Here is a 22,249-nt window from a genome sequence, read left to right as displayed (position 1 = left end):
ATCCAACGCAATCCACCACTAACCCAACACACCCCACCCTTAATCCAATGTCTTGGGAGGCATGCGTGTTTCCGGCATATAAAAGAAGCCCTTGCTTGTACTGTAGGCGTTCCGGTATGCCGTATTGCCGTAGTCTTTGGCACGGCGGCGGCGGAATGCTTTCGGGCACGGCTAGCAGGTTCGGACGGTTTCTGCAATGTGAGCCTAGTAACGAGACTCGCATTGCCTTACATTTCGCCTCAAAGGAAAACGGAACATTAGACAGGACGGACGTTGACACCAACAAAGTGGTGGCGCTTTGCTTGCCACTCCTATGCGCCAGTGCAGGGAGGGAGGCAAGCACGCAGACGAGCCCTCTTTACAACTGAACGTCAGCTGCGTAACAGGTGAACGCCGCACTTGAAATTTATCAAGCGGGTGAAGCGGCCGTAGGAGAGTGAGGGTGAACTTTCTCGTTATTCGATGTACTCTCACAGCGGGCGCCCGATGTAAGGGCTTTAGACCCATGATGCAGCAGCGCCCTACTGCCTCTCGTGTGCCCGGAGGCGTGGGCCGCGTATTGGAATAAAAACGCTATGGAATAAAAAAGTTAACAGTAGCCCTTGTCCGCGGTTCACGCTTTCTTTCTTGCCGCGTCTTTTTTTTTTTTGCGATCCTAAACCAAGTTATATATGCACCAACTATACCTTCCAAACGTCCTTTTAAAAAGGAAATTTTACCGCAAAGTTGATGGCACTTAATTCGCAAATTGTTAGATGTGCTCTAAATAAACTAGAGAGAAATGTAATTAGTGAAACAGTTAATCAAATCCGCGTCTGATCGCTCGTAGACGTCATGTCCGCCTCGTCGAGTAATTTGGTTCAATGGTAGAATTGTGCTATCAGCCAGAGGTAATTTTTTTTCAAAATAATGGCGCAGCTAACACAATGAATATATTTTGTAGATGATTCCCCTTTGTATGTGTGCCGTAAATTAACATCGCAAAATGAAACAAAGTACCTGACTTAAGCAAGCCTACACGATAGGAATTGAATTAACGCGCACGGATTGTCTCGCCAGGCATGCAAGCTTTTTGTAGCAGCACTGAAGGCATCGTCTCTAACGTTTTTGAAGTTTGGCTAATATATATATATATATATATATATATATATATATATATATATATATATATATATATATATATATATATATATATATATATATATAACAGCAAATATCTCCCATAATGGAATATTATTTTGAATTCACTCCGTCTGCGAGTCACCTACACATACTGTTCTGAATGGAACACTACACAGTTGAAAGGCAATTTTATAAACTCACACTAAAGCGGTGTCGGGTAGGCAAGCACACATTGCAAAGCTATTGAAAAAAGATCGAAGCTTTATTTTGCTTTCAACGAAGGCATTTGGAAGAGCGAAATTCGCTTCCAGGAAATAAAACGGCATGTGTATTTAATGGAATACGCAAAATTCCCCTCATTTATTCTGCTACGGGCTTCGGAAGCAGCTCCCACACTACGTGAAGCTTGTCCTCCGTGACGTACCCTTCACGTTCAAGATCATTGAGGCTAAATGAAATTGATCGGTTCTCACAGGGCGTGTTGGCTGCTTCTCCGGGTCTTCCAAAGAACTCAATTTCACCGCCGTTGATCCACTCCTTCTGGCACTTCTTGCTTTGGGACGGATGCTTGACGGTCACCCGAATGTTCTGACTGAAAGGCCACCGAAGAAATTCGTCGATCGCACCCTTGCGCAGCTTAATACAAGGATGCAGTAACACATGATCTCCCTCTTTTCTGAAGTGCAGTCCTGGCGACACGAGATAGCCAGATATGTATATTTTTTCTTCCCAGCAAATATGATAGCCTACAGAATATGCGCTATTTTTCATTGCTTCGTATCCCTTAACAAGAAACTCATATCGCTTAATGTTTATTGTGTGTAAGGCCAGTTCTTTATTCAATGTGCCCTGTCCTTTCTTCTTAGGGTCCTTCGATCCACCAATACCTGCAACACTTCCTGCGCCATTTATGGAGAATGTCCTTGCGGTGTCCTGCAACACTTCCTTCAGATCTTTTATTGAATCCGTTAAGGTTCCCGAAAGCACACGTGTCTCTTCGCTGTGGTCAATCAATCTTTCCTCGACCTCTCTAACTGAAGATAACGTAACTGTACATTGTGAAGTAAGGTGATCCAAGGTACTATTTCCGCTTGGCCTTTGTAGCAGTGCTTCTTTGACCGTGTTTATGCAATGTGAGATCTCATTTAGCCGGTCATTTTGGACAATATGATCCCTAATAACTTCGTCTAGACTGTCTTTAATTTCAACTCCTCGCACGTCTAAGCTCGCATTCAGAGCCATGATCATTGCTTTTTCGTCACTGTGTGACTTTTCTACAGCATCGGACGTCGGAGACACCGCATAGTCTTGGCATTTGCTCTGTAAATGCGCGGACACCTTACTACGCAGCACCAGCTTTGAACATTTAGGGCACGACGTAGCGTGGTGCTCACAGTCATTGCAAAAATGCTTGTTCAACTCTGATGCAAGCAAAACGACGTCGCAGCCGCGTTCTTCATTCCAACATTTGATCTGAAATGAAAAAAAGATGCGTTTAGGCAATTTTCCGTAGAATCATTATACCATTTTCCATTCTAACATATTCTATGTTTTTTCATGCCTTCGAAGTTTCTGTCACACGAGCACTAATTTATGTTCTTTTAAGATGTTGACCATACTGCAGACACAAATGGTTCGGAAGAAACAAGAAATGCGGCAGCGACAACCTCATTTGAGTGCGACATTACATGAACTATTGCTGTTTGGCTTAAAGAAGGATTTTCACTAATCGTGTTAATTTTCAGGAGCGAAACGGTGACACCACTTGTATCATGTGTGCAAACTGGTGGTATTTGCATTGCGAAGGAGAGTGGTTCTTGAAGGTGAAATGTCTTAATACGTTGAGGTAACATCGTTTGCTCCGATTGGGTGGCGTTGTGTTCACGTTCAGCAATCCGTTTTCGTTCCGGTTGGGCACTGAAATCTTCAGGCGTCTGAGCCGCTTAACAACGAGGAGCGGTTCGGTATGGTTACGTAGGCGTTCCTCGAACTCGGCTTGGGTGAGAGGCTTCTTGAGAAGAAATATTCTTTTTTTTTCGGAAAACGCTTACGTAGAGCGATGCGTATACTACGAAGGTAACAGGCTGCACGGAATAAATATTTCAATTCAGATAATTACACTCAAATGGCGCTATTGACCCAAGGACGCACAGATACCTCAGAACACAAGCGGGCCACCAATCGAATTGCTATTTCAAGAACTCTAGCCTTTATATATCCATCCCTGTATTGACCTGCGCATACGAAGGCATGCACATGGCAGTCATTCTCCGTCATGCAAAATGTGTATTTATTTTTCTGATTCCAGCAAAGACATATTACGAAGCTACCGTCAACAGGCTACAGGCTACAGTTTCTATTATAAATAATGCCTGTATAATTTCTCTCTCTAGATTTGAGTTTCCCTGGAAAAATCGTCTTCTAAAACATGGGAGTGCACGCGCTCTTATTCTAATGGGCTCGCTAAATACCTTTTATGCCCATTCTTCACGTTATTGCAGTACTAACGTGCTCGATCATTGAAACACTGTTCCGTTTGTCCTACAGATACCTAAGCACAGCTAAGTCGTATCTGGGAAATGACGTTCTCCGTACGGTCTGTAAACCTTGTTTTACAATAGGTGGTGCACTGGGGCCTATCGTGTTCTTCCACTCGACTACACACAGTACACAGCTTGCAAGGGGCACTGGAAAGTAAATTCTCATTATAACGGTTGAATACTTTCCTCAAGTTGTGCGATAAGATCACTGCACTGGTCTCTTGTGGCTTTCTTCGCGTGCTGGTTCGCAACCTATGCCTTTTTCTTTTTGCTAGATGGTTTCACATACTCAATTGATAAGACAACGGGGAAAAGCCGCTCCCGATAATCATGCTGTCCAAATTAAAGAAAGAAGTCATTGCTCGATCTCGTGCTCGCAGGGGTGCTTCAATGCATCCCTTATACAGGTCGCCGCTATGATCATCTTAATCAGTGCAGAGCGTGTTCTGTTAAAATAAATACTGGCGACGACAGTATACCGACACGGACAAGCCCAAACGTTCAACAGAATTTTATTTCGGTCAGAGGCGTAAATATAAAGAGTCTACTACACATTCGCAATAAAGCAACAAAGATACGTGCTCACCTGGTCTCAATGGTTTTCTTTTGGTTTGTTGCTTCATTGCACATGAGCCGTGAACTCCTTATAATAATGCCTCTGACTCAAGAAAAGATTTAGTTGAAAGTCTGTGCTTGTCCGTGTGGATATCTTCTCGTGATACAGCTCCGCACACACTGCATCGAGGAGCTTCCCAGGTGCGGTGTTTCAAATCCGGTGGTATCTAATGTCTCTCTAATTGGACAGGAGAGGTGCATTCTCACGGCGGTTGAAATCTCTTTATGTACCGATGACATCCGAACATGGCGCTGGGGTAGCAACAGGTGCGTCTTACGAACAAGTTTCCAGAAAGCTATGAATTCCATTAAAACATTTCTATTCGCGCGAAGTCTAACGATGTCGCCAGAAAAGCGTGCCGCCCTTGCAGCCGAAAGCACACGCCTATCGATTCCAGTTCTTCTGCAGCAGGAGTTTCTTCGAGTACACATGCGCTTTGCTGCCACAGTTTCGGGTTACTCGCTTGCTTCACGTAGCAGTACTGTGGTGCTGAGCTCGGTCTCGATGAATTATCAAAGCCCTTCGATGCCGACAGAACCAACGTGTAAAAGTCCTTCGTGGTCCACTGTCACTTTCGTGCCTAGGTTCAAGAGCGAGACAAAGGTAGCACAAAAGAGATACGTAACGTTTTCGTAGCGTTTATCCAAGACGATAAGAACGGGTTAAAGAAGACACGAATGAGAGAACTTCGGGGGGAAAACGTCGTATATCACTGCTAATGTCCGGCTTAATTACTTTCTTGAGACGATCTAGAACAGGTCTGCAAGTCGTATTCAAAAAGCTGGTCTAGAAATAGGATTGGGAAAGACACAAGTAATCCCTTTGCCAAAACTATTCGTAACCAATTGCTAAACGTTTTTAGGACGTTACCAAAAAGCTGGTCTAGAAGCGGTCTTGAAAGGTTTACGATCATCTGAAGCTAACTTTCGCGGGTGACGGGCGCGATCAGACATCGTTGTTCAAAACACCCGTTTAGTTTCGCCTCACGCGACTGGCCTATGCCGCGCAGATGTCGTCAGCCGCACGGCCTAGGCCAATCGCGTGAGGTGAAACTGATCGGGCGTTTCGAACAACGATCTCCAATCGCGCCCTAGATGAGTAGAAGCGTCGGTGTCGACTGTAAGAGCCATGGCGCAGTGCCAAGCACTGTTCCCCGCATGGCCGGCGCATCCTCGACCAAGTCGCACGAAAATGAGCCTGTTAGAAATAATAAATCCTTATTACCGCCTTTAGTAAGCTAAGATGCTTACACCCACAATGGGAATGACATCCTGCAAAGAACAAATGGCCACGTCTTGGCAGGTGGCCAGACCAAGCCCTTCATGCCAAGAGTGCATGAAATGAGAACATTGTGACAAAGCAAAAACACTTTATTAAAATGTAATGCTTATGCAAGGTTCGAACAAACTGTGTGAGAAATGCAAATAGAAGTAAAAGTCTATCAACAATGGCAAAAGTCGCAGAAAGAATTCGTAATAAACTCGAAAGTGAACATTCACTAGTACATAAACAAAATTCCAAGTACACATACAAAATTGAACAGAAAAATCTGGAGTGTACTAAAGTGTCTAATTTATCATAGTAAAGTGCACGTGCTATTAGATGGACTAGAGTTATGCAGAAGTGACATCGGAGCGAATGGAAGAAGTAGACTGAAAAATGCAAGAGTATGAATCGGATGGTAAGTGCCCCCAAGCAATGTTACCAATCAGCTAGAAGCTTGAAAAGAGCACAAAAAGAAATACCACGGCATACCATCATAAAACAATCCTGTGACAAAAATAAAAAAAATACGAACAATGCGAAATTGGGAATATTGCCTTTAGGATATATCAAAGAAGGTAATGGCGAGAAAAAATAACCATACAACAAAAAAGCAATAAAGTGAAATTAGTACAGAATACTTAAATGGGGGATTCAGTGTAACAAGTGAACGCTACTGTAGTACAGCGAACGATGAGACAGTAATGCTGCATCTTGCCACTCCAGAACGTGAGAAATGAATACGCAAGCCTCATATTAGAAACCTACATAAACATGGAAATAAACTGGAATGCACTGGAAGCTGCATTTGTGTAACAAAGGAAGCAATGGTCATAATAAATAGTAAGTGTTTTATCTAAAAAGCCCTTTACAAGAGGCAAAGTTGTACCTCTCTGGCGAAAACAAAGTTGCAACGAATAATTTGCAAACCAGCAAATACATTAATTAGCACACTGACATGTCACACTTTGCGCACATCTCCAGTCTCCTAAAGTAAAAAAAAGCACTCTAAATGAGAAAAACGTTTAACACATGTAGCCCAGAGCAAATTGTTTGCCAGTTCACCAAAACTTTCACATCCAAAAACAATTGCCAAAAAGTCCACGCACAGTTCCACTGATGTTTACCAAGTCACCCCCACTTTCACGTCCAAAAATATTTGGCACACAGTCCAGGCAGAGCTTCATAGATAAAGAGCTTGAGAGCACCCTACTGATTATTGTGCAGTCCCGCTGCTGGAAATAGAACTGCCGCACATGCTGGCAGTGGTTTCAATGTAGACACACTTGCTGCCCTGGACAGGTATGCCCAGATATCTGCGCTGGTGCTTCATTTTGTCGAAGTAGACACATAGATCCACTACGCTGGTAATTGAAATGTTTTGAATGCACAAGTATTGGCTTCACGAGAAAGACTTGCCCACATACCACCACTGGCATATATATGCACTTGCTCTTCACTCAGTAGCATTGAACTTAAAGTGTTCCCTATGTGGGAGCCATGTGTAAAACCGGTGTCACACGACCACTCTCGATCGCGATCAAGCCCGATCCGGATCGAAATTATCAAAGCGACTGGCTCACTCTCGTAGCTTGCGCAGAGGAGCCAATTAAGGCCGAGAAATTCGATTTCTAACAGACTGGATAGCGGCTAAAAAAGCCTCGTGTGAAACCGGTATCAAATAATGCACAGACGTACGCGAGGAAAATGTGCTGCACAAGGACAAAGAACTGCGACATGCCCTGTTGTGCGAAGCGCGCGAACAGAACACATGTATATATAAATATATATATATATATATATATATATATATATATATATATATATAAAAACTGCGAGAGCGCTTCGCGAACTCCATGCGCACACATGGCACCCGCTCGAACTCGGCAGGCCGCCGACGAAGTAAAGCGCGAAGGCGCACAGCGTACATTGCGACACATGTCCCAAACTGCAAACAATCGTACTACCTAAAGCATACAAGTTATTTTATACCAAGGGCATACTCGACTCACGTACGGAGTATCCACAAGCGAGTTATGCAGCGTACATGCTGTATCCATTCGCCAAATAGTAAGATTGATAACAAGCACAAAGCTACAAGGGACTCAATACATTGCTACCATTTGAGGTGTCAAATAAAATCGAATTTGGCCGTTTCATATATTGGACACAATATATGGACACATCTGGTACCCGGTAATACCATGAAATACCCATCACGTGGGTAAAGGGGGGAAAACGCAATCGAGAACCTGAAGCGCAAACGATAAAAGCATGGTATGGTGCACGCAAAATTCTGTCAGTGCGCTGTAGCGCGAGGGAAGAAAATAGGGCGAGCACTTGACCTCACCTTTTGGGATACCGCACTAGTACTGAATAATAAAATAAAGCCTGTTTGAACCTGTTCCCTTGTCTGCAACACTCTTGCTTAACGGGAGACTAAAATACCACAATGACGGCTCTATTGCGGAGATCGGCAAGGTGCGCAGACAGAAATTCTTCGCATTCTGCAAGTGCTTTCTTGTTAGGATCACGCATAGCGGCCAATCCCGACGCTAGGGACACACAGGCACGATTTCGTCCCTCTAACTTTCGTCCTTATACTGCCCTTAACGCCTTAATTACAGCGTCAGTGAAAAGGCGCCTCACATAACATGACAATAAACTTGAAGAGCTGATTAGTGCCCTCCACTCCGCGCCCTCCAATAGAAAACACTACTGATTTCCAAATTAAACTACACAAACAGATCGCACAACCCAAACTAACAAACTAACCGAACTGCACATTCAGAACAGCCGCTATCATCCACAGCGCAATGCAAGTGCGATAACGCTATTATGCCCGGCTCAAACATAATCACAGAATGTCGTTTTCTTGACAGCAAAGCACTGCAACACTTTCATGACAAAGGGCAGCGGCAGCACATTCAGAACAGTCGCAAACAGACTATAGTGCCATGCGAGTGCGATAACGCAACTATGCCCGGCTTCACGAATAACGTGGCCGCCTTGGTCACATACCAATTGAAAACACTACTGATTACAAAATTAAAACCACACAAACATATCGCACAACCCAAACTGATCACAGAATATCGTTTTCTTGACAGCACAACACTGCAACACTTACATAGCAAAGGGCAGCGGCAGCACATTCAGAACAGCCGCAAACACACCACAGCGCAATGCGAGTGCGGTGACGTGACGACGCCATGACGACGCGACTATGCCCGGCTCGCCCGGCTGCCCGGCATCACGAATCACGTGGCCACATTGGTCACATGATTTGACGGCGGTATCGCCACCTTGAGCAAGGTTGGATCGCGCTGATGGGTTGTTGAATATTGTAGAAGCCGCTAAAGAGGCGGACGCGCCGTGGCGTGGCGATGGCGCCTTGAGTCGTTTACATCACGACGGACGCGCCTACATCATCTAACGTTGGTGCGCAGAATTCCTTCGAGTGTTACCAAATCCTCCCTCTATCAGTCACCGCCCTTCAGCTGCAGCCACTGAACTAGCTGCACTGTGGGACGATTTTATTTGCGTCATAGAGCAGACAGATTGAGTCTACGGCAACCTTCACCGACTCAAGAGCAGCCCTGCGGTTCCAGAAGTCGCCACGCATGCACGAACCTCGCAATAGACATGAGACGCCTATGCAATAAAGCTTGCTAACTGCACCACATCGTTGTGCTGCCGTGGCTACCATCCCACTGCGAAATACAAAGCAGCGTCCAAGCTGGCCTTGGTGGCAAATGTGGACAGGACACTTCGAGAGAAATGGTCCAGATGCCTCTCTCGATTAAAGATGCGGCGACACTGGTATTTGCATGCGCTTGGCGTCTCCAGCGATCCCTCTCAACAGATGCAAGCTACCAACACGGAGATTAATTTAGAAGGCCTCGTATTTTTAATGTGCACTTGCTCCCATTGAAACGCCGCCACCGCTGCAGCAAAGCCACTAAGCGACCACGGCGGGTGGTCGGCGGTAGTGCGGCTGCCGGTGAGGCCAGAGCGTAGCCATTGCGGCCATGCCTCTGCTACCATTAGGCCACATCCGTGTGTGACTGCTGTGTTCGGTGGCAGCGCATTGAAGTGTGTACACGCTAAAGACAATTCTGCATCCTTTGCAGCCATCCAAAGCAGCGGCCGAGATAATCAGCGCTACAGGCAAGATCTGCGACCGTCACGATTCTACCACGTGACGAAGATAGCTGGGGGCGTCGCTGTACCTTCCCGACGGCGGAAGGCTAAAATACGGTCCCCCTGAGCCCAGGCGTCCAGTTCGGCGGCAGCGCGTTGAAGTGTGCACACGCTTAAGACAATTCTGCATCCTTTGCAGCCATCTCAAGAAGCGGCCGAAACAATAAGCGCTACAGGCAAGATCTGCGACCATCAAGGCTCTACCACGTGACGAAGATAGCTGGGGGCGTCGCTGTAGCTTCCCGACGGCGGAAGGCTTAAATACGGTCCCCCTGAGCCCAGGCGTCCAGTTCGGCGGCAGCGCGTTGAAGTGTACACACGCTAAAGACAATTCTGCTTCATTTGCAGCCATTTCAACAAACGGCCGAGACAATCAGCGCTACAGGCAAGATCTGCGACTTGCGACTGTCAAGGCTCTACCACGTGACGAAGATAGCTGGGGTCGTCGCTGTACCTTCCCGACGGCGGACGGCTTAAATACGGTCCCCCTGAGCCCAGGCGTCCAGTTCGGCAGCAGCGCATTGAAGTGTGCACACGCTAAAGACAATTCTGCATCCTTTGCAGGTGAGAAATAGTGTCTATTTGCTTTGAAATCGTCTTTGCAACTCTGCGCTGCTGCCGAACACGCCTGTTGTCGTTGTCCTTTTTTTTTGTATGAAAGTGATTGGATTGATACCTGTACTATCGTACAATGACGCCGGGGAAAGGGAAAGAAGGGGAAAGTGATGTTGCAGGCTTGTTTGCACAATTTAAGCGGGAAATGCGTGCTGAACTCAGGGACCTGAGAAAGTTTGTTCAGCACTGCAGTGACACGTGTGACGATGTCAAAGACGTGACCCGGGATCTAAAGGCACTAAGAGATGAATTAAAAAGCTTGGTGTCTGAGAATCAAAAACTAAAAGCTGAAAACAAGCAGTTATCTCTGAAATTACAAGAGTTGGAACAATATCAAACAAGTAAGAACCTTGAAATAAAGGGTGTTCCGGACGAGTGCGACTCTTTAGTAGCCATTCGAAAAATCTGCGAAATAGAGAGGCAGTCGATGAGAGGGACATTGATATATTACATAGAGTTCCAACTGCGAACTCAACAATCAAGAACATTGTTCGTTCTGCGAGGTGTGCTAAGAGAGACTCGATATTAGCCGAGGCTAAGAAAATGAGAATTGGCGCAAAAGACGTTGGCCTGGTTGGTGTTAACAGTGCAATTTTCGTCAATGAACATTTGACACGCCACAACAAGCAGTTACTTGGAGCAACAGTGGCAAAGAAGAAAGAGCTCAAATGGAAGTTTGTGTGGACAGCAGGTGGCAACATCCTAGCAAGGAAAGACGAAGATAGTCCTGTCCTGTGAATAACTTCTTCCGATGACCTTGCCAAAGTTAACTAAAGATTGTATCAGCTAATTATAAGCTTGCTTTCTCTTTACTGTAGATGAGTACGTGTGATGTATACACAGCAGAAGTATTTAACACCGCATTTAAGACCAAGCAAAGTAACTTCTCTCTGATTCATTTCAACATTAGAAGCATAAAAAACAAGCTTGACAGCCTACAAATTTTCTTGGAGTCTCTCGTTCTGAGATTTGAAGTCATTGTTCTTACGGAGACTTGGCTGACGATTACTGATGATACACCCGTCATTAATAATTACACCTGCATACGCTTGGACCGCGTAGGGAAAAGAGGAGGGGGTGTGGCGGTATATATCAGCCATAGCTATGCTTAGACCATTATTGAGGAGTACACAATTAGAAATGTATATGTTGAATGCTTAGTTATAAAAACATCTCAATTTCAGCTTGCTGCCATATATAGGCAACCAGCTGGTTCTAAATGCGAGTTCTTAAATTTTCTTGAGCAATTGATGCAGGTTTTTCAGACAAGCAAGTTACCTTTTGTGTTGGTGGTGATATATATAGAGAGAGATGCAAATGAGAGAAAGGCAGGGAGGTTAACCAGACTTAAGACCTCCGGTTTGCTACCCTGCACTAGGGGAAGTAATGACAGAAAGAAGAGCGTGACAAAAATAAAAGCGTGAGAAAAAAATATGAAAAGGGATGAAATGGGGTCCTTATAGTCTTTCTAATAGGCCACTGTCACGTAGAAAAGTCAACAAAGCCTTGACCGACTTTTGCTGAGACGACAGTTCACGTCGGCATTCCAAAACTAACTGTTCTGAAAGTGGCCTGTCGTCAAGGCGTGCCAACGTGGTCGCTAGTGACAGCCGGTGCGCGCTGTATTGAGGACAATGACAGAGCACGTGTTCGATGGTCTCCTCGCCGCCGCAGTGTCTGCAAGCCGCGCTGTCGTCCATACCGACTCGGAAGGCGAAGGATCTTGTGTAGGCGACACCAAGCCACAGTCGGCAAAGTACTGCTGTTTCTAGTCGGGAGAGTCCAGATGGGGGTCGAACTCGAAGGGATGGGTCCAGTCGGTGTAAACGTGTATGCTGTAAGCTTGGTGTGTTCCATAAAGTTTTGATGGATTCATTTGCAAGCACACGAATTTTCGTTGCACTGTCTGTTCTTGAGAATGGAATGGAGTCTTGCAAGCCCTTCTCATGTGCAGATCGTTCTGCTGCGTCGGCAAGTTCATTGCCCATTATGCCACAGTGGCTTGGAATCCACTGCAACGTGATGTCGTGTCCTTGCTCGACGAGGTGGTGAAGCAGCAGTCTGATTTCTAGAACTAGTTGTTCGTGGGGTCCTCGGCGTAAGGCAGAAACCAAACAATGAAGTGCAGCCTTGGAGTCAGTGAACACGCTCCATTTCTTGGGTAGTTCTTCAGAAATTACACGAAGTGCACAACGAATAGCAGCAAGCTCCGCGGCAGTCGATGTAGTCTGGTGAGAGAGTCGAATCTTTATGGTGGAAGGTTTTGCAGGAAAGATCACCGATCCTGCACACCCATTCACCGTGGTTGAAGCGTCAGTATACAGATGATGATGATCGTTGTACGTCTCGTACAGCAAGAGCAGTGAAAGCTGCTTGAGGGCTGGAGACGAGAGTTGGGCTTTTGTTCGTATGCCTGGCACGATAAGTCGAACCTTTGCTAGAGCCAAGCACCATGGTGGAAACGGAACTTTCGCTGGAGCTGTATAACCTGATGGAAGGTATGCACAATAGGGCAGGACAGTTTCACAAAAGGAAGCACATGGTCGATCCTCTAGCAGTGAGGCTAGATGATGGGCAGGGGCTCGAGCATGGTGTCCTACGTGTGCTCTGAGTGCTTCCATGACTATATGGGTCTTGGCTGGGAAATCGTGTGCAATCGCAATGGTTTCAGTCGTTGACAAACACCGCGGCAATCCAAGACACACTCTTAGCGCCTGGGCCTGGACGCTTTCGAGTGTGTGGATATTCCTTCTGCAGGTGTTGGTCAGCACAGGCAAGCTGTATCGCAAATACCCAAGAAAGAGCGTCCTGTACAGTTGCATCATTGCATGTACTGAAGTACCCCAGACATTTCCTCCAAGAAACTTTTTGAAGCCTGGCGCTTTTTGAAGCCTGGCGCGCACTTGCGGCCGTGTCACACCAGATGCCCACATGCAGATGTCATCGGCATACATTGAAATTTTAACTGTGTTCGGAAGTCGTTCCACGGGACCAATGAGTACAAGGTTGAAAAGCGTAGGACTCAAGACACCACCTTGTGGAACTCCATGGTGCGTATAATATTCCGAGGTTGAGCCAGCTTCAGTAGAGCTTCAATAGAGACCGCCTATGTAAATAACTGCGAGTCCAACGATATAATGGACCGCCTAGGCCCACCGATTCCAATGCTTCAAGTATGGCGTCATGAAGAACGTTGTCGTAGGCTCCCTTTATATCTAAGAACATTGCGACAGATAACCTCTTACACGTTTTTTGGTGTTGAACATAGGTTACCAGATCGATAACGTTGTCGATAGAACATCGGTGACGTCGAAAACCAGCCATGGCGTCCGGGTAGATTTCGTAATGTTCAAGATACCACTCAAGTCTGGCGAGGATAATTCGCTCCATTACCTTCCCAACGCAACTTGCCAGTGCAATCGGTCGGTATGAAGTAATCTCTAAGGGAGACTTGCCAGGCTTAAGAAGCGGTACAAGGCGGCTGAGCTTCCAATCTTGAGGAACTTTGCCCTCTTGCCAGGACTCGTTATAGATATGAAGGAGTGCACTTCGTGCCCGTTCACCAAGGTGACATAGCATGCGGTAAGATATGTCATCCGGACCAGGCGACGACGACCGATTACAGAGGGCGAGCGCCGCGTCAAGCTCTTGCGTCGTGAAAGGCAGATCCATGCGTGAATCGCGTGAATCTGGAATACGGTTCAATGTAAGCGAACCTGTGCGACTTGGCTGGCCCGCAATCATAGCACAGAAGTCTTCGGCCACATCAATCTCTTGTCGGCGCTGGAATAGTGCTAGGGCCTTAAACGGGAAACGCTGTTCCGGAACAGAACGTAGACCTCGCACAGTTCTCCATATTTGAGATAGCGCTTTGCGGGGATCTAGCGACGCACAAAATTTCGACCAACGCTGAGCCTCTAGTTTATCCATGCACCGTTGTATCTTCTTTTGCATTCGCCTGGCTGTTCTGAGATCCTGAATTTACTTAGTGCGTCGATATCTCCTTTCGGCACGACGGCGAATCGCACGAAGCCGCTCCAATTCCTGGTCGAATTCAGAATACCTTGGAGAACACGTAAGTGTGCGCGTGGCCGTCTGTGCCGTTTTCTTAATAGCTTGTTGAAGTCCACAAGAGAGGCCTTTGTGACAAGCGTCCTCAATCTGGGATTTAAAGACAGGCCAATCTATTCTTCGTATCGTGGTGAACGTATACGTGTTAGACATTCCCTTGATCTTGAGGTAAGTGGGGATGGGGTCACTTCCGTGCGTTTCAATGTCCAAAAACCACTTAACATGTCTGGCGAGGCGGTGGGAGACGAAAGTCAAATCGAGGCAGCTGCTGTACGTTATTCCCCGCAGAAATGTTGGAATCGCGTCATTCAGCAGGTAGAGACTATTGTTGGAAGCTAATGAAGCTAGTCGTCTTCCCGTCGCGTTAACCTTTGAGCTTCCCCAAATGGTATGGTGAGCGTTGAAACCCCAGTGATAATCCATGGACCAGGTTGTGTTTTCAAGATGTCTTCTAGTCTTTTGGTGTCAAATCGACTTGATGGAGACAGATACACCCCCAAGAGTGCAAAGGTGACTTTCCTATTTTTAACAGTCATGCACACATACTGATTGTCGTCATGATGTTGCACCGGTTGGACGACGTAAGTGAGTTCACGGCGAATAAACACGACCACCTTGCTACTTTTGATGTCGCTTGATGAGGATATTGTCTCGTAGCCGGATAGTCTCCTTGGATGGGATAATCTTGGTTCACAGATGACAATGATTGGAAAGTGGTTAGTGAGAACAAATTGACGAAAATCGGCGATGCGAGATCTTAGACCTCTCGCGTTCCACTGAAGGATCGACGCTTCTTTGACCTCCTTACGAAATGACTTGTGATTGTCAGTCATGGCTTCACTCAAGGCTTGCTAGGACGGGGCTCAGCGCGTCGAGCACTTGTAGTCCACTACGAGCAGACGGAGTGTCAACGCTTGTCAGCATGGCCCTGATGACATTCACAATGGATCGCAGCGCCGGGATCATTTGGCAGTCGACTGTTGAAGCCTCACCGACAGAAGCGGGCTTCGATGGGAGCATCAAGCGTGGAGGCTCCTTAGAAGACTGAGAGCTTGCAAGCGCCGGCCACTCATCCACGGGGGCAGCAGTTCCCCTCTGAGGCCTCCTTGCGCTCTCGGGCGTTCCATATGAAGATGATGGCGTTGGCGCAAGCGGCGCACGAGCTCCACCCTGTCTTGAGCGTTTCCGTCGATGACGACGTCGAAGCCGGATCTTTCCTGAGGCTTCTCTATGGGTTGAGTTATCCCTCACCATTTGCTTCAGAACTTCGAACTCTTTTTTGATTCTTGGGCATTCTTTAGACGTCGCTTCATGGCTGCCTTCACAGGTGCCACACCTTAAGTTTGTGGCACGGCACACATCTACCGTGTGTGACTCCGCGCACCGGGGGCATATTGGGGAGTTTGTGTAGGCGCCCTTAACATGTCCGATCTTAAAGCACTTGTGGCATTGAAGCGGCTTTGGGATAAACCGTCGTACGACATGTCGGAAGTGACCGACCTTTACGTGCGAAGGGATGGAATCCCCCTTGAACACAATCTTGACACAACGGCTGTTGCCAAGTCGGCATACGTGCGTGATGACCATTCCTTCGTATGCCGGTTTGATCAGAATTGGCAGGTCAGAGTTCGAAATAGCCAAGTCAACATCGTAGATCACACCTGCAGTGCAGGCCCCATCCATAGGCATGACCGATCGTACTTTTATGTTGCCCAAATCTGTTATCTGTCGCAGCGTCTCCAGCGTGGTTCCACGGGTTGTGTCGACAGCTAGAACAATCTTTCGTGTGTTCAGCCGGACTTCCTTGGTTTCGTTAGGCGGCTTTCCCTCAAGAAAAACAGAGAGAGCTTGCCTGTTCAATACTCGAAGGTTGACAGAAGAATCCACTGGCATGAAGAGGATGGTGTGCGGCCAGCGTTCACTACCTGCCTGCATGGTTGACGTACTCGCTGGTGGCGACGCCTTGATAAGCCTCCTTTTAGCCCTTCGGCTCCTCACCGACACGAAGCTGTCATCAGATGAGTCGTCACCTGTGATTGAGTAGACCTCTGTGTCTTCGCTGGTGCTGGACCAGGTGCCTCGTTTCCTTGAGGAACTTGTTAATGTAGTGATCATGCCAGACGGGCCGGCAATAGGCTCTACATCCATGGCCACAGGAGTAGGAGTCTCTCTTGAGCGGTCACTGGTGGTTGACCAGGTGCCTTGACTCATAGAAGAGATTGCCGTTGCAGACTTCTGGCAGCACGGGCCTGCGGAACGTTCCGCGTCCATCGCCTCAAGCCAGGACGCAGAAAATGCCCCAGAGACTGATGAAAATTTGACGAAAACTGGCTAGCTGGGACAGATGCGTTCTAGCACCGAGTAACTTCGTCTTCGTCAGCCGGTGGTGATATAAATATAAATACAGTTAGTAATGACCAGTACGCGATGAATTACAAGAGCCTGATTATGTCATACGGATGTGAAAATTTGATTTCGGTTCCCACACGCATTGGCCCTAAAACAGCTACAGCGATAGACATCTGTGTTACGAATATCAGTGTATCAGAAATAATAGGCGGAGTGATAGTTAGCGACATAAGTGATCATCTACCCGCGTTTTGTGTTGCTGATCACTTCACACGCAGACATGTTGTAGTAAGCAAATATCGAGTGATAAATGACAAATCGCTTGAAAACTTTTTTTTGTTAGTGGAGGCCATAAATTCGACTAGCGGGTATGACTGCAGTGATCCTAAAGATGCTTACGAGCAATTCTTCAAGAAGTTAAATGTAAGTTATGATGATGCGTTTCCTTTACAATGTGGCCGAAACAATAAGAAAGCAATAAGAAAACCTTGGATTAATCCTGCACTATACGGAAGAATAAGAGAAAAAAACAAAATGTATCACACTTTTATTAGTACGCACGATGTAAACCAATTTAAGGACTTCAAGAAGCTTCGAAATAAACTAATTTCAGATGTAAAGAAAGCAAAAGAAAATTATTATGAAAGTTTGTTTCTTCGCCATCAAACTAATGTAACAAAGATATGGGAAACAGCAAACATATTGGCAAGCAGAAACAATGCCATAACCAGCGTACAAGAGATTGAGATAAATGGAAACGCGATAGCTGGGCACTGTTTGGCAAACACATTCAATAAGTACTTTATACAGTCAGGAAAGGCAGATAGCGGAATTGTAGGCAGTCAACAGCCAACAAGACACATCAGTTCTTATCAAATTTGTTTGTTTTGTATCACGTCTCCCCGCAAGAGACTGAAGAGTTACTTAATAGAATAAAACATGGCGCCACTGGTTATGATGAATTTAGGGCTGAGCCAGTAAAGTATGCTTCTAAGGTAATAAAAAACGTTCTCACCTATATCAACTTAATGTTCGATACTGGTATCTTCCCTGACCAACAGAAAATAGCAAGGGTTGTTCCAATCCACAAATCCGGAGACAAAAACGCCCTTACAAATTATCGGCCAATATCGGTATTACCTGTTTTATCAAGTCTTTGAGTGGGCAATTACTGATCGCATAACAAAGTTCTTAGAGAAATATAATATCATATCTATTTCGTAATTCGGATCAAACTAAAAACACAAGTCAACTGAACAGGCACTACTTCGTGTAAAGGAGAAAATTATTCAAAGTATTCAAAATAAGAATTTTACTTTAGGTCTCTTTCTAGATTTGCGGAAAGCATTTGATTCGGTGAATCATTATATTCTACTTCTAAAACTGCAGTGTTATGGAATACGTGCCATGTCATTGAAATTAATAACCAGCTACCTTGAGAAACGCTTCCAATTTACAGATGTTAATAATTATTCCTCGACGTCGTTAAATGTAACAAATGGAGTACCCCAAGGATCAGTATTAGGTCCTACCCTGTTTTTGTTATACATTAATGACATAACTCAGATTGACAACACCCTTGATATAGTAATGTTTGCGGACGATACTAACGTATTTTTTACTTCACGGACGAAACGTGAACTTCAAGAAAAAACTAATCATTATCTACAAAACCTATCCAAATGGCTAAATGATAATTGTCTACAATTAAATGCCTCTAAAACTAAATACATCATTTTTCTTCTCCAAATAAACGCGACCAACGTGACATGCATATTACGTACAGAACCGAGATTATTCAGCAAACACCTGAGCAAAAATTCCTAGGCGTTTGGTTCCAAGAGTCTTTGCTACGGTCATGTCACGTCGACCATTTGATAGTCGATATAGCTCGATCAATAGGATGTATTAGAAAGATTTCTACATTAATACCTCTTCGGTTAAAAAAAGAACTCTTTATTATACTCTAGTATATTCTATGATTGCCTACTGTTCGCAAGTATGGGGCGCCACCACTCAGCGCAACTATAATAGATTAACGGTACTACAAAAGCGCGTGCTACGTATTTTTGAAAATTATGCAGGAGATAACCGTGACTTACGTACCAGGGAGTTATTTCTGAAACACGACATGCTTATGGCCAATCAAATTTATCTCTATAAATTAGTGCAACATATACACACCACAAACATATACAAAGACAGTGATATGGTAGTTGAACATAAGTACAGGTTTAGGCAGCATAGGAGGACGCTTCCGAAGATGAGGACAAATTACGGGAAACAATCGGTAACGTATCAAGCTATACAGATTCTAAATAAACAGAAAAGACATACTAAATTGGGCAGACAGCCGTGGTAAACTTAAAGGAATGTACAAAACGTTCCTTGTCAGAACAGCATGTGTATTTTAGACTGTTTTACATTACTTTCTACTATGTCCATGACATTCCTGATTTTCTTTTTTTTCTGTTTTTGTAAGCACAATGTACTGGTACATAATCGTTCTCTACATATCTGTAACATGATAAAGGGTCTACTAGCTATCTAACACATGAATCCTGTGTGACCTTTTCTATATGTATATCTATCTGCGTGATCTATGTACACATGTATGCATTTCATACTACTTATCTGATCTATTAGAAGTCACTTTTTTTCCTTCGTCGGCTGTAAATTGAGTGCAACTGTAATTTTAATATAATGTGCACCTTACTGTATATGTTATTGTACGCGTAAATGCTTTATGAACTGAACGGGGCAGGGGCCCAGTCAGGCTATTTCAGCCATTAGGCTCTGTCTCCGCAGGAAATTCCCTGAAATAAACAGATTTTTTTTTTATTTTGACATCACAGAAGTGGGTCCAGGACCAATCCTCTGTGCGGCACGGAGAACTCCCGATTTGCGAGCGAAGCCGGCCGGTTCTCCTCAAACAGGTTTCGTTGAGTCGCCGTGAAGCTAACATGGACGAACATTAAAAACACTCCCGTTCCGCGGTAAACTTGTAGACGCACATGCATGTTATTCACGGCTTCGTTATCACAGCTTGCGCTTACGATTAAGTATAGGATGGAGCAGGTATTCGCGATACTGATTTGGAAAGCATTGCGAGTCGAACGCACATGGTGCAAACCCACACAAGCCGACAGCCCCACGCTCCTGGCATCGCGCTTGAAACGTTGAACACTGTCCTTGAATATGGCTTGTTGGAGAATAACAGTAAATATTTGAGTACAATTTCGTAAATCAGTACGTTTTTTGATGATTAAGACACGCAACCTAGCCTCCTTCGCCGTGAAAGACCAGTTGCGTAAAAAAAAAGGTCGCAGAACAAGACAGACGAGAAAAAGCATAGGAAAACTGTAACATGCCTGCATTAAAGTAGACGATAAAAACGAAAGTAGTGCACCCTATGCCGCACTAACGGATGCGAGTAAGCATACCCGAATAGAAGGGCAGTTCATAAATCAGTAGCGCTGCCGCATACTCGCTGCTGGCTCCGCTCAACATATCTGATTGCGCACGAGTTCCCATAGCTTTCAGTCAGTAGTGAGGCTTATAGCGATATAGAAGTGGGATACGATAAATACAGACAACAGTGTCAAAGTATTTGCTTCTCCTCACGGTTTACCGCGTATGTAATATTTCCATATTTGCTTTCATCTACCTTACACGTGATTCATCAGCTCTAACAGCAAATCACCCCTATTTATAAAAAGAATGCCCATTTTACTTTCTAAATTTATCCAGTGCATTTTGCTAAAATGACCTGGATAAAACTGACACACGAATTCGCTCACTCGTGCTCTCTTACCTTGCGCCTCAGCAGGTTCTCCAACGGAAAGTCTCTCCACTCAGCTTCCTCTGGAAGAAACTGGTCACCGTCGAGTAGACAGGCGTGTCTGTCGTTGAGTAAGCACAGCTCGTAGCAGCTTTTGCAAAGCACGTCTCGACAGGGCAGAAAAACTGTCTTTCTGGGCAGCACACCACATGCGCCGCATACTCTGTTAGCAGGAACAGGCTCGACGAAATGCAAAGGTCTCCAGTCCAGTTCCTCGGTAAAACCGCACAGCGTGTACAGCTTGCCTTGAGAAGCCATGACGGACGGCGCATACGTCGACTGCGAAACGCCGTGCCAACGATTCTGCGGAAACATGGAAGCGTTGCGTACGCGCTATATCCCGTCAGCTGTTGCCAAGGCTACGATCACTCTGATTATGCTACGGCCAGTTCCTGACTGTTCAAGGCCAGGACGCCGCTCGCTCCGTCTCGCTCGGCGCCGCGCGCGCTCCTTCCCTTCGGGTATGCTTGGGGTGTGGGTGGCTCGAGCCGAACTTGTTGAAGGGTGTGTCGTCTCCTTTCTGCTGCCATGCCTCAACCACAGTTCCTTCTCATAAATCACGAGAGTCAATAAAATTTGGGGCTTGGATATCGCAAGCTATGTAGCGTTGAACGGGGAAACTGGTTTTACAGTGCATATACGCGCCGTGTCTGTCCATAAATTTTGCGTAAGAAGAATGTTTGCAAATTCAATACGCGAAGTTGTGTTCCATGCTTGGCTGAACACTTAGCATTCCGTTAGAATTTTGCTATGAGAGACATTGCACTTTACATGACAGAAAAGTCTTGGTAATCGGCGTCAGCATGTTATCCGTCTTAAGGCCAGAATACACGGAGCGAACTTTCACAACGAAGTTCGGGCGGCAGAAAATCAGCCGCGGCGCGACGCCGTATGTTCGTCGGGCTGCGCTACATGAAGCGAAGACACGGCGGCCGCCGCCGGCGAGCCGCTGCGTTGTTATCAGTGTGGCTAGACGAGGCAAATGCGCTGTAGTGAAACACATGACAAAAAAAAAACTTTAACGACAACTATCATCGCTTTTGAATTGCGGAACACTCTAAAAACACGCAAAGTTTTGTTTAGAAATGATTTCTAGTGTTTTTTATATGTTTGAGACATTCATGTGCCGATGTAGTTTAAAGAAAGCGGCGATGCTATGCGTTGTGGCAAAGCTGGGCGGTTAAACAACTCTCGGCTCCTCCAACTCCGCGGCTCTGTTCTGTGGCTCGACGCGCGCGCGGCCGCGCCGCTTTGGATGCCATGAATACGAAAAGCGGAAGACCTGCGTGAACGATAGAGCGGCATGGGGCTACACGGGCAAGCGGGGAAGCATAGTCGGAAGTCGGGGCGGATAGCGAGACCTGATTGGCCCACTCTGGGGCGCCGCTCGTTTGCCCCTTCCGGTGTCGTCGACGGCCGACCAACTTTCCTGCGCCAGCTAGATCGGCGGCGAACGACGTTTTCTCTTCCGCCGCGCTTCCCGCGTACGCCGCCGGGCGTCGAACGACGACTATTCGTCGCATATACGCTCCGTGTATCCTGGCCTTTAGAAAGACTTATCCCAGCGAAGCTGACATCATGATTCTTATTACTCTGGTGAGTCGTTCTAGCCAAATATGGTCATTTATT

The 22,249-nt window shown here is 45.9% G+C and overlaps 1 protein-coding gene across 1 annotated transcript; it reads right to left on the bottom strand.

The window, feature by feature from the left end:
- Positions 1–1,365: 1,365 nt before the first annotated feature.
- On the bottom strand, positions 1,366–21,249 carry LOC142564029 (uncharacterized). The gene is made up of 2 exons (XM_075674840.1): positions 20,594–21,249; positions 1,366–2,595 (listed from the first exon to the last, which is right to left on the bottom strand). Exons 1-2 carry the CDS (start codon positions 20,933–20,935, stop codon positions 1,483–1,485), a joined length of 1,455 nt encoding a protein of 484 aa, XP_075530955.1. The 5' UTR covers positions 20,936–21,249; the 3' UTR covers positions 1,366–1,482.
- Positions 21,250–22,249: the final 1,000 nt, after the last annotated feature.

This window comes from Dermacentor variabilis, chromosome 11, assembly GCF_050947875.1.
Source record: "Dermacentor variabilis isolate Ectoservices chromosome 11, ASM5094787v1, whole genome shotgun sequence".
Lineage (NCBI taxonomy): Eukaryota > Metazoa > Arthropoda > Arachnida > Ixodida > Ixodidae > Dermacentor > Dermacentor variabilis.
This window is presented reverse-complemented; position numbering and strand designations above follow the sequence as displayed.